At 40.4% G+C, this 13,343-nt stretch overlaps 1 protein-coding gene across 1 annotated transcript in view; it reads right to left on the bottom strand.

Moving 5' to 3' along the window:
* The window catches only part of CENPC (centromere protein C), a 28,993-nt gene extending 16,397 nt beyond the window's left edge, over positions 1–12,596 (bottom strand). Inside the window, exons 1-13 of the mRNA XM_021532613.3 lie at positions 12,489–12,596; positions 11,154–11,200; positions 10,056–10,117; positions 9,643–9,731; positions 8,526–8,616; positions 8,208–8,427; positions 7,142–7,345; positions 6,587–6,966; positions 5,091–5,928; positions 4,510–4,542; positions 3,264–3,337; positions 2,108–2,176; positions 235–339 (exon numbers count right to left, since the gene is read on the bottom strand). Of these exons, the coding sequence (XP_021388288.3) occupies positions 235–339; positions 2,108–2,176; positions 3,264–3,337; positions 4,510–4,542; positions 5,091–5,928; positions 6,587–6,966; positions 7,142–7,345; positions 8,208–8,427; positions 8,526–8,616; positions 9,643–9,731; positions 10,056–10,117; positions 11,154–11,200; positions 12,489–12,503 (2,227 nt within the window). The 5' untranslated portion in view covers positions 12,504–12,596. The remainder of the gene's footprint in view (positions 1–234; positions 340–2,107; positions 2,177–3,263; positions 3,338–4,509; positions 4,543–5,090; positions 5,929–6,586; positions 6,967–7,141; positions 7,346–8,207; positions 8,428–8,525; positions 8,617–9,642; positions 9,732–10,055; positions 10,118–11,153; positions 11,201–12,488) is intronic.
* Between the last annotated feature and the right edge of the window lie 747 nt (positions 12,597–13,343).

Genomic DNA, 13,343 nt, shown 5'->3' on the forward strand with positions numbered 1-13,343 from the left:
CTCAACAGTGAAGGCAAAAGTACTTAACATGCTCTGCTGATATTATTTTCAGCTGACACAGGAGTGTCAGAAAAGAAAACGACATGGAGGGATGACTAAATAACTGGAGACCACAAACAGTCTTTTTGAAACAGTTACCCAACAGTAAGCATCTCAAGGCTTGCACAGCACAAGATCAACTCAGATTTTTCTGCTTTATCAGAAGGAAGCAAATAGGTTTTTTGGAACTAATACCTGAAGGCTCCATAGTATAGTTTATGCGCTCGCCTCTCCAATATTCCAGAGGTCTCAGCCGTATCCTTTTTGTCCGACGAACATTGGGTGTATTGGAAGGCATAACTGATTTGAAGGATGAAGTCATTCACATTAAGTATGAAAGAAAAATTCAGAGACAGAAAATATTAAGTATTCTTTCCTCTTGTTCTGTACCACAAGCAGGTCAGCCCTTCCCAATTGATATTTTTATCACATTGCTATCATAACAAGAAAATAGGATTCAAGTACTACCAAATGCCTTCTTTTACATACATCAGTATTTCACCCTCCTTTTTCTTAAACAATCACCACCTTGACTCAGACATCGGATTTCATTCTATATATCTTGGTGAACCACTGATACACAGACATTAGGAGCTCAAGCTGAAGGACAGCAAACATGTTTCATCTGTGAAGACAGAGTTCTCAACAAAGACTTAAGAATCCTGCCTGAATTTGGGGGATTTCATTAGCAACCATGAAAAGGCACTGCCTCAGTTATGGGAAGGGGATAGTAATAGAAACTGCCTATGTACATCCTCCTATTCCAGATTCAGAAGTCCTGTTTCCAGGGTCCAGAAGAGCAGCACTTTTGTGAAAAGAAACTCCACACATTTTCAGGATTTCTCAGATATTTACCTTCAGATGTACTAATCACACAGTCTCAACTTTCAAGTTGTGTAAGCTGCCATATATGAATACCATGTGGTATTTTAGTGCTTGTACGGTGAGTAAAAGCCCTTTAAGACCTCAAAGCAAAATAATCAAAAATATTTAAATGTTAAAAACAGTAAATACAAAACAGTTGCTGAAACAGTTTTTGAAGGTAGACAATTAAAGTGTTGTGCACAAAATAACAACGAAGCCAATAAAAAACACCCACAATGTAAAACAGACAAGCATGTGACTACAACTGACTGCACGCCCATTGTTCCATCCTATGCAGACTCGGACCACCACAGAAGGCAGGTTATTTGCACCCTCAGTTTTACTGCATAGAAGCAATTCAAACTCTTACTGTTCTCACTGAACAGTAAGAGTTTTTCTCCTGACTCAGTTTTTTACGAATGTATTCAGTGCACATTGCTGGGTGTGGAGCTGCAGTGCCAGCCAGAGATCGAGCTCTGCACGGGAGCCTCAGGCATGAGGTCATGAACTGATGCTGAACAACAGCGGGCACAGGGACTTGTGGCCCAGCCTGGTGACCAGACACTCAGGGACACAGCAGGAGCCGAGGACTCAGCTGGAAGGACCAGCAGGACCCTGGACTGTCGAGCACACAGAATGTGAGGGTACAAAAGCCCAGACAGTCCTTTGTTCCAGTTTAAGCTGTTATTCCCTTGCTACACCATGAAATTATTTAAAGGAACCAGAGGTCTGAGACTGCTATGAGAAACTCATGGTAAAGCCAGCAAGGAAACCTTGTCTGGCCGTGTAGAGAGTCAAATAGGGCACCTGTCAGGGAACTGGAGCCACCCACTGTAAAGGGGTTTAGGTCCCAGGACTTAAAGTCTGTGGTAGAATATGACTGCCAGAGTGGCTCCTGGATGGTCAGATCTGAAAGTTTCCTTAACACAAGACCATGAAAAACAGAAGTGTGGCAGTTAAAAAGATAATTGTTGAACAGAGCAATAAAAAAAGAGAAACACTAGAAGTTTTAAAAATTAACTTTCAAATTAAGAGAAGGGCTGAAGGCATGAAGAAATAACAAACTTTATCTGTAAATACTAATGAACAGATGAATCCTAGGCGATTTTCTTGGTGTTTGTGTCTCCTTCAGCAACATTTACATCTAGTTGAAAATGCATTTGCATTTACACACTTACATTATGATATTTTAAAATATTCTTACCTATTTTATGCCTTGCTATTTCATCCGACAACAGATGTCTTAATTTGTAATTCAAATCTTCGGAACTATCTGAAAAGACATTCAAAATCCCCATCACCAAAGGCATTTATTATTCCTGACTTTTATTCAATATGCGGACTAGAAGCAACCAAAAGTAACACAAACAGAAGTCCCAAGGATAGTGCTTCCACCAACACCTTTTGTTATAAACATATATGAAATCCAGTGTAGATAAACAATAACTAATTATTTTTAAACAGAGTAAACTTTAAAATTACTTGAAAACTATACATTCAAGTAAATACTCCTCAGACCTATCCCTCTTGATAAAGTGAACATTGACAAATCATAAACTATACACATAATTTTATTGATCAAAGTGCAAGGTCATTCAAATTTATATCACTGAAACCTAACTTCAGAAAAACTTTTTTACTAGAACACACACAAAAAACTAGGTTATCTGAAAAAAGCATTACATGGACTAATAACATTCGCACCTGGTTCTGAAACACAAAGGAAAAGACTTTGTATCTCCAGGGTTCATGTTCATTACAACAACATGTGGAACTTGTGCAGTGAAATTTAAAACTGAAACCAAACAAATAGTAATAGCCCTTATAATAACCCTCCCCACACAAAAACCAAACCAAACAACTAACAAAAAACCCTAACACAACAAAGCAAATTAAAAAAAACCTCACAAACAAAAAACCAAATAAAACAAACAAACAACCCCAAAAAAACCAAACAAACACAAAACCAAAGTGTCCTTTGGGGAACAGGCCATGACTCCATCAATGCTGTAATTTGGCTCAGGTTTGCCTGAAGTGACTGCATACAGGACCATCACATGGCAACACAAACTGGTACAAACTGAGCCTGAAAATTTTATTTAAGTTATTTTAGAAAGAATATCTTTCTCCTGGTATGCATGATGCCAAAACATGGGGGGCTGTGTTCTCCCAAAGCTAACAATGTAAAGCTGGCATGCTGTACCACACACTTGGATAGAAATTTAACCACAGAAAATAAAATCTGCATTTCTTGTTCTGAACAAGCTGAACACAATTCTCCTGAAATTACTGAACTGTCAGTTATAGTTTTTAAGAAGCTTATACATAAAATGCAAGAAAATACAAAGTTCAAACATTACCGGAAGATGTATCATCCTGCTCAGGAGGCTTAGGGCTGCAAGCAAGTTCATCGCCATCTTCTAGAACAGGCCCACTGCAAACGAAAAAAATACCCCTGCTTGAACATGTCAAAGGAACACTACAGCACTACCAAGAATAGTGAATTTAAGTTTTTTTCAGATCACGTGGGCTGGGTTTTATTTTGCTTTTAAACAAATCAATAACAATTAGACACTGAAGCAAATTAGAAATCACAGGCCAGAAGTTCATTAACTACTCCCCTACTCAGTCATCAGGCAATTAGTGTTCACACCTCCTCTCTAAAGAGGTTTCCTAGACTTTTTATTTTTGATCCATTCCAGAACAGACCACCTCCCTGTCTTTGTGGCATTACCTTACAATTATATACCATAATTATAAAAGTGCTTTAAAGAGTTGTTTTGCACACTCTAAGGAAAGGACAGTAAAATAATATGTAGTCTGTCATGAAATCTCCCCCATAAAATAGCAACAATTTACATACATAACTTCAGATATTCTCTAGCAATCAGGCCACTTGTAACAGAACTTCTACAGCCTTAGAATCAGTACCCTTGACCCTCCTTGCCCCATCTGAGGCTGTGCTTCACTTTTACTGCGCCAGTGAAGTTCAGCTGTTATCCACCTCAACTCCAAAAGGTGCATTTCAATCACCCAGGTTAGCAAATCTACATTGCAAATTTGTCCAACTCAGTCTGCAGTAGATTCCTCTCAGAAATAAAGCCCCCCAACATTTTCAGTACAATGACTGTGTAAGAATTTAATAAATTCACAGACTACCACTCCTGTTTGCTTCGTTATTAAGCTTCCATCTTATGAAAGGGGAAGATACATGTCTATGTACATGCACAAAGAGTATGCATTGTAGATAGACTTCTATCTTTCCTACTTGACATCAATTTTATTAGAGCAGCTGTCATTAGTTCTAGAAGCACTGGTCTTTCTGTTCAAAAATGTGGAAGCAAGCCTCAAACAAAAAAAATCCCCAAAGGCGAGAAGCTTGTTATGACCCCTTATTCATGATAGGAAGAAAAATTGTATTACTTTATTAACTGTATTAGCACAGTATTTAAAGCCCTCAAGCAGGAATCACAACCCTGTTCTACTTAGTGTTTCACCAGTAGGGCGCAGAACACAGCAGCTGTTATCAGCTGCCCAGTCTCAAGGGGTCTCTGCGGGGCAGAAGTAGGATTAAAGTAACGTTTTTCAGACAACTCAGAAAATTACCTTTTCTCAACCTTCCCAGCTACAAAGGAACCCCTAGAAAAGAAAAAAATATTCTTGTTACATTTGGTGTTATGTGAACTTAATAAAAGGAATCTATAGGTCAATAATTTTATGACCTGAACAAAACTATAGAAGTAACATTAAAAAAATTAAAAAGCAATGCAAAGACCAATGATTATAAACCAGATTTTAGACCACTTGAACCTAGTCTTTAGACTAACAAAAATAAATATAGCTGAAGAATTAAATGCTGTATTTTCTAAATTTATTTTTAAAAAGGAACAAACTTGACAATGAAGTTATTCCATGGGTGGTGAGGTTGCGTTAAAGTAGATCTGCTATGCAAGTCTCACAAGAACACTAGCTATAACAAGTTTCCTCATGTAGGAGACACTAAGTAAGGCACCCAGCTTTGAGAAAAGAATGTTGATTAAACTACTTGGTTTCTCTATTAACTCTTCAACCAACCTCAACTACCACATACTTGAACTGGGCCATCACTGCTTAAAAGCTGACAAGATGCATTTAATTATCTACCAAGTTATACACCATATTTGTAAAGAATCACACAAAAAGATTACTGTGGTCCATGCTGTCTGTCACGTTTTCTTTTGTTACTTTTTATTTTCACATCTGGTAATTTCTGTTTTCTCCTTGCCATGTCCTGTACAGAAGAGCTGTCAGAATCTGTTTGAGACTCAGGGCCTTCACGGCTTGAGCGAAGAGCTTTGCTGGTTCTACATGGAATCTTTTTGGGTTTCTTCCCTGAAGACTTGGCAGACCGTTTCTTTCCAGGATTCTTCACACTCTCCACGGGATGCTGGAGTGCTTTTAGAGTTCTGTTATTTGCACCACCAGGTGACTCCGATGTGTGTATTACATTTCTAGGCTTTTCAGACTTAGTCAACTTCTGAATCATGGGAGTCTCTAATTTCTGATGCAAGGGTGTGGTGAACACTTCATTCAGTTCTACAGGCTCTCTTTCAAGCTCTTCTTCAGGTTCACTGTCAGAACTCTCCTCTCTTTGCAACTGAGGCTTTTTATTACTACTTTTCTGGACAGATATTTTAAGCTTCTTCCTTGGACTTACTGTCCCTGTCTTAGCTACTTTGACTTTTGGAAGTTTCTGCTTAGCAGTCTGTTTCTTCTTGTCTAACTGCTGAGAAGCTTTAGAAGCCAACTGCAGATTCTTGGAAGACCTGAGAGACTTCTTCAGTGACACGGTCTGCTCTTCCTCATGCCCAGATGACGGCAGAGGCAAATCCTCATTTGGCATGCGTGTTTTACACTGCTCTTCATCAGATGGTTTTGTTTCCAATCCAGGCAATGACCGCATAAGTTCTTCAGCTTCTCGTTTCCAGGATGTGCTCTTTTTCTGGTTTGGAGAGTCTTGTCTAAATGCATCCTTTTTAGTCTTTCCTGTCAATACAGAAAGTATTTGGACATTAATACCTTTTTCCATTAAACCTGAAGATACATGTTGACATCTGAATGCACAAAAAACCCCAAAGAATCAAAATAGGGAAGAAAAAATAAAAAAAAGAGGTATCACAAAAACAGTTTAATCACCACTGACTAAAAGAAGGCTTTAACTAAACTAAGAGTCTACAAAAAACTTTTTGGTGTACTTCAGTATTTCCTATTAAAAAAAAGGGGGCAAAAATGTTACATTCAGTCTGCTTTCCAGTTTTCAGTGTTTCAGGCTACAAAACCCTTCACAAATAATTCCTAAAACTCAACCCCTTTCTGTACAAAGCACATAACTGCCTTTCTATGGTGAGAGGAACAAAAGCTTCTTGGGTATCTACCTTCTGTGACTCTTCATACGAAAAGCCAACATTGCTAATTTAATTTTTAACGTTCTAACAGGGAAGGGAAACCATGTGGCAAAAAAAGTGAAGACACCGTCTCACTACCTCTCTGTCTCACCCAAACCTAACTGCGCAACTGAAAGACTAAAAAAGGAATCCATTGGTATCTATCATCTACTTTATCATAATTTTCTTATAAACTACCAGAAAACAATCCAGTAATGTGACCTGTAAGGAAAAGTCTGAAGAGCTGTTAAATAACTTACCCTTATGAGTACTCTTTAGGCTTTGAGATGCAAGGACATTTTCTTCACTATTAGAGACTGAATCTGATTCTGACATTTCTTTCAAGTCAAAAGCTTCAACATCCAGATGACCCAGTTTCTGTTTAGTAAGTACTTTAGCCTCTGCTTTTCTCTTCTTGGCTTTCTTATTCTTTGTCTTCTCCTTTTCAGAAGGCTGAAGTTTAGAAATTGGAGTTGCAGAGCCATCATTTTTTGATTTTTTGTTCTTAGTGGGTATTGAAATCCAAGAAGTAAAAGATGTGCCACATGATTCATCAATTAAAAATTCACATTCATTTTCTGTATCTATTTCTTGGTATTTCACAGGATGAGGTGATGGTGCTGATCTCAAGGTCGAATATCTAAAGAATGGAGGGGAAAAAAAATTAGTATCATTCAGGGTGGGGGGGAAATTGACTTTCAGTCTTCCAAATCTGGTGGTAACTCACCACACCTAGACACAGTACAGAACATTCCTCAGAAGAATTATTACCAAGTTCATCCATCATACATTCCATATTAAGCCTCCATACAAACCTCTGTCCAAGTGTTCTTGTTGCTACAGCTGCTAAGACAGCTGAAGAGAAAGTCTTCTCTGTCCGGGCAGATGATGCAGTAACACATTCTGTTCCTTGCATAGGAACAACCTGCTCAACTCTCCCAGGCTGAGGTCCTTCCAAATTTTCAACTTCTCCATGACTCTTTGCTGCAGCTGGTGTACTGCACCTATCAAAATGCACTCTACGAATGAGAAACAGCATTCAAATATGTTGCCATAAATCCTGAGTGCACTATAAAGTGAGGATGGACAGAAGCTCCTGCTGACAGCATTTCACTTCCTATGATCAAGTTTCCCTTTGGAAACTTGCTGCAACACAGGTTAGCAGTAGCGCTATCCAGTATAGCAGCAAGTCCCCACAGGCAACATGGAGTCAGCACGTGACTCTTGATCAATGTAAAGGCTGCTCAGCAAAACAAATTCCTAGTTTTGGGAGAATGGCTTGAGAAAGTGTCAGGTTTCCTAGACTGTAGGTGCACTGTCTTTCCAACCTCATTCCATCAATGGGAGTCAATAGGATCAATGTCAGTCCATCTTTATGATCTACCCCATAGATTCAGTCCTCTAGAAAAGCAGAACTGTGGCTAGGACATTGGCCAGCGCTGCAGTTCAGCTTCAAATCTTCCAACAAGATGATAATCACAACTGAAGCTATTTTACTTTGAATAAAGCATTTGTATATTCAGAGCAAGAGGAACAATGACTGCTCATTTCTGCTTTAACAAATTTTTGTTAACTTTTAAAGTCAACACTGTAAATAGGATTCACTGAAGAAGTCCAGACAATCTGAGAAGCTGATACTTTGGTACACGTTCCTGGAAAGAAGAGTTTAACTTTATTTTGACAGGCTTCCTTCACTTGAGTACTGCACTTATCACCAGAATATTAAATAAAAAATAAAGCTGCCCTTTCTAAACACAGTTAAAGAAACTTTCTACATAACTTGGAATTATTTTTTATGAGTTCACAATCCAAACTCAATTTATCCTGAGGTGGGGGGCACACCTGGAATACGACACCACAACCATATTCAGCTCTACTTACTTAACTGCAGGAGAACTTTTCACTTCCTCCAGAGGAACTGGTGATCCAACAGACCCACGATGATTCTTAGGGTGCAAAGGCATGGCCGGATGCTGGCAGGATGCTTCAATGTCTTTTAAAGTATTTTTTTTTTCACTTTCAGACACAGGAGACTCTGTCCTTTTAGAAGTAGCTACATCATCAGGTGTTGCAAGCTTTAGGTACGATTCACATGACTGTCCTGCCATATATACAGAACAGGTTTCATTCTTTTAATTAAAACCTAACAAAATCCCAAGAATCCATTAAAAACCTTAATTCGGTAAGAGTGCGACCAACCTCTGCTGCTGACTGGTTTTAGCGGTGATGCAGATGAGGGTTCTGTAGACTTACGGGCTCTTTTCACAGAGCTAGCTGACCTTGCCTTGGGCTGTCATAGTTGGTAAAAATGAGATTAAGTGAAATATTTTATAAAGCAACAGTATTTTAACAGGAATATACATTTCTATAGAACATGAATATAATTCATACACTTCCCTTAACTCACACTAATTCAAATCACAGTTCTATTTCACTTAAACACTTCAACTTTATATGGTGTAAAACTTTCTAAAAGTAACTGTAAATTTCAAGCAACAGGTAAAACAGTGTGTAAAGATCTATATGCAGCTTTAACCAAACATCTGACTAATCTCGAGGTAAACTACTTATTATTGTCATTAAAATGAATTAAACTATTTAATTACCATTTATTAAGATAGGCTGAGGTTTAGCAAGAATTGATTTCAGATTATATTCTAACATCAGACTGAATTAAACAAACACCATTATAAGGCTGCACGTTCTAAACCCTACCATTAATGGACTATCCTACTTAAAAGAAAAAAATAAAATCAAAATATTAAAATTAAATATACAGTCTAGATTATTAGCAGCACATTAACAAGGCCTTCACCTTGTTTCCACTCATCAACAAAGTTACAGACATATGAAGTTATTGTACAGATAATTATCAGGACTTAACCAGCTGCTTTTCTACATGAATCCCCTTTAAATTTTACTGCCCATCTGATAGCTAAGAATGTGTCCATATATCTGGCAAAGTGACCACAACCAACTCCAGTGAGGTCCAAGACAGCCATACCCACCACCAGTAAGAAGGCCTGCTTCAGCCTGAGACCGTGAGAAATCTAACTATCCTGGACAAAAAGCTGAAGAAGCTTTCATTAGTAAAAACTCAAGGAAAAAAGCTACTAAATAATAACTTATAGAATATTTACTATTAGAGCACAATAATCTAAGGAAAAAAAACACATTTTCAACAACTATTATAGATCGTTAAATTATAGCCTACATACTTTTACAGGTGCTCATACAGAACTAAATGCTGCAGAATTTAACTTGTACCCACATGAACCTGTATCCAGTGCTACACTATGACACTGACAGAGCTTACACTTTGTCTTGATTCTGAAGTCCTCTTCTCATCTTTCAAAACAAAGCTTGAGCAATTTGGAGAGTTTGTTGTAAGATCACTGCTACAACCTATGAAGAAAAAAAAAACAGTAAATATGGGAATCTTGGAATTGTCCAGGTTTTATTTATTTTAACAAGTTCTAAGGCTCACTAAGATCATGTAAATTCAAACAAGAAAGTAATCAGCTACTTGAGAAAGAGATTATAAGAGAGCTAAGATACAGTTTTAAAAAGCTGAGAAGGGGCTGTTCTTAAAAATCCTGAGAAATACTATTTTTTTTTCCATTTTATCCCTATTTTTTATTTCTATGTACTTACCACTAAATAACACAAGGAAGAAAACAATTTTTTCTTTTAGCAGCAAATCAAGCAAAACACCAAATAAGAGCTTACTTTCAAAACAATCCTGTATGACCTTCAACACGTTTTGACCTGGCTGTAGATCAATCTTATTTCTAGAAAGAAGAGGGAAAAATATTTTCAATCAAAAATGCTAAATGCTTTTATCCCAAATACTAAAGTAGCAAAGCTTTACTTCTAAATATTTTAGGTTATTACTTCTTCTAGTTCAAATTTTAATATATTTTTACCTACAATTTCTATGTATACATATCTGCAAAGAAATTTGTCAAAGCAGGAATTCCAGGAAAAAAAGCCTCACTGCCACAGATTATAATAAGAACGAAGAATTCTCTCTACATTAAAGAAAACACGCAACTACTGCAACAGCCCTGAGGTAAATGAGCTTTAGGCTGACTAGAGCCTCACTTAAGTAATTTTTTATTTTTTTTTTTAATCATATCTGGAGCTATGTTGCCTGCACAGTGGTGCAGTTGCAGCAGACCTAGAACCAAGCCTGAGGTATCGTATCCATAAGCAAGTGAGCAGCTCAGCTGGTTGGATTATTATTTCAGACCAACAAAATGAAAAGGGCAGAAGTGAGTGATTCACCAGCCAGTGTTGATCAAAACCAAAATAACACACCTATAATGATCATGATATACCTTTAAAAACAGCAAAATGTATACATTTGGTAAGCTCATGAGATGCATGTCCAGAAATTGATTTCAGCAACAAAGTCTTCAGAGACACATGTAAAGAACATCACAGTACTGCAAATCCTCAAACTCATCCCTAACATTTAGCAGCAAGGTCCAAATATGCTGGAACTCTGCCTGGGCTTAATTTCTCTACTCCTTGAAAGGCTACACGTTTGCACAGATAACTGCTTCCCTACTCAGGCAGCCCAGTCAGGGGTCCTACACAGGTGTACAGCTACACCACAATCTGCTGCCTCAGCGAAGAAAAACCTTGGAGCCTTGTGCCCCCACAGAGCTTGCTCCTCTTACCATTAAGAAATACAAGAAATTTGGGAAACATCATACGATCAATTTAATAAGGTACACCAAGTAGTTTTGACATTTAGCTCATAGATAAAGTCAAGGTAAGTTTTCCAGAATCTAAGAATAGGTTGTTTAAAATGCAAATTACCCTCCTCCATGGCAGAACCTTGCTCTGTAGTCTTTTTTTAAACGATTCTGTGAAGAAATAAGAATCCATTTTTAATAAGCATGATAGCACTTGAAAAATAAATAAGCAGATCTCAAGGATTCTAGAGACATTTTGAAGTAGTAGGAGAGTGGGAGTTATTGCAGCACTGTTTTTCTTAGAATGCCACAGTGCCTCTTCATACACTTGAAACCCAAATATAAAACCAGTAACTCAAACAGCAGACAGGACTCCCGCCATTTACCACAATTAAAGCAGTAATAATTCAAGCAGCAACACATTCTCTGTATAATCAAATAAAGCCACTAACCTGGGAACCAGCAATGGTTGTAGAGAATAAAATAGGAATAAAGGGCAAGAAAAATTCAACAGCAAAGCAGAGTGTAGTTCTTCACAAATGTGTCACAAAAATACCTTAAAAAATGTAAATGTTTAGCCGAAAAACAACTATAACCTCTTCCTGATTCGTGTAAATTTAGAGTATATACAACGTGGAGTAATGCAATTATCTAATAATTTGGCACGTTTTCCTGAAGTTTGCCATACTGACAGTACTTGGCACTTCACTGTAATTCCCCGTTAGATATTACTCCTGGTATCAAAAATAATCAAACTCTATATGGATTGATTTCACTGCAATTTTTCAACATCGGTTTAAAGTGGCAGAAGGAAACAGGTGACAGGGAAAACAACTGACCAAAAGACACCACTTCAGAAACTATACAGAAGCACACTCCGCAGTCAACCCAGCACTCGAGCATAAACGTAAACCCCCTTCCCTTCGCAGCAGAGCGAGCAAATGACCTTGCTCACTAAAGAAATATAATATTCCTGTCAAGGGCCTGAAAGAGCCTTTAACAGTTCATTTATTACTGTGTTCGTGTCGCGCTACACATGAAGAATTTTAAAACTTAAGCGATTCTAGGGTGACGGCACAAGTGTCCTGCTGTTGATGCGCTCGCCGTCCCGCGGCAGTCGTCTCTCCAGAGGCAGCCCGGGAGGAACGGGGTCTGGCACGGACACGGGTGCGCTGAGGGCAGCGGGGCTCCCGACGGAGCAGCCAGCATGCCTGTGCCAACCGCCCGGATCCGGAGCGAGCGCGGGCCGCCAGCTCGAGCCTCGCTCTCCTCAGGGGGAAGACCCGCCCTGCCCCTCCCCTCAGGAGCGAGCCGAGCGCCGCGCCTCCGCGCTACTGCCGAGCTCGGCCGCCGCTCACAACAAACCAGACAGACAGACACAGAGACACAAGCAGACAGACGCAGACACAGAGAGGCAGACTGACGGACAGACAGAGCGGCCGCTCCCGCCCTCTCTCACCAAAGCCTGCGCCATACCAGACCGGGGCCGGAGCGCGCTCCCCGCGCCGCCTTCGAACCTCGCGCACCCTTCCCGCCGGGCAGGCGCGCGCGCGCACGGCCGGCGGCATCCCGGCCACGCCTCCGCGGCCCCGTCCCATTGGTCGGCAGCCGCCGCGCGCCAAGCAGGGAAGGTGATTTAGGCGCGCGCGGTTGTCGCGCCTGCGCACAAGCAGATGCTGCGCCCGTAGCCCCGCCCCCCCCCAACCTCCTGGCCGCCTTTCTCCGAGGGGACGGGCGGGCGATGCTTCCCGTTCTTTTACTTCGCCGGTGGGAAACGCTCAAAATCCTCGGGTTTCCAAACGCTACAAAGCATTCCTTGTCACCACGGCGCGTTGCATTTTTTTCTTTTTACTTGTGGTATAGCTAACAAAAGCTTAAATCCATCTGATCCAGCAGTCTTGGTAACAGTATTGAGACCCTCACACAGAATCCTCACTACTCCTAACATTAAAGAAACATGATGACTAATCAGAGAACAGTTGATCTGGCTGCTTAATACCGGGTGCGGGGTTTGCAATTTTTTCTTCCCCCCCCTCCCCCCTTCCCGCGCGTTCCCTTATCACACCTCCCGCCTTTCCCTTCGCCACGCGGTCGGTCCCTGCCCCCCGCCGCTCCCCTCGCTGTCCCCGGGGTTTCCCTGCCCCTGTCCCCTGCCTGCCGTCCCATTGGCCGCGGCTCAGGTTCCCCGCCCCGGCACGGGGTGTAACCGGCGCCGGGCCGGTGCGCGCGGTCTCGGGAACACGTGTCTGCACCCGAGGCCCGTGCCGCCATTTCGTGTGCCCGCGCTGGAACTGAGCCTCGCAGAGCCTCCCGC

The sequence above is a fragment of the Lonchura striata genome, chromosome 4, assembly GCF_046129695.1.
Source record: "Lonchura striata isolate bLonStr1 chromosome 4, bLonStr1.mat, whole genome shotgun sequence".
Taxonomy (NCBI): domain Eukaryota; kingdom Metazoa; phylum Chordata; class Aves; order Passeriformes; family Estrildidae; genus Lonchura; species Lonchura striata.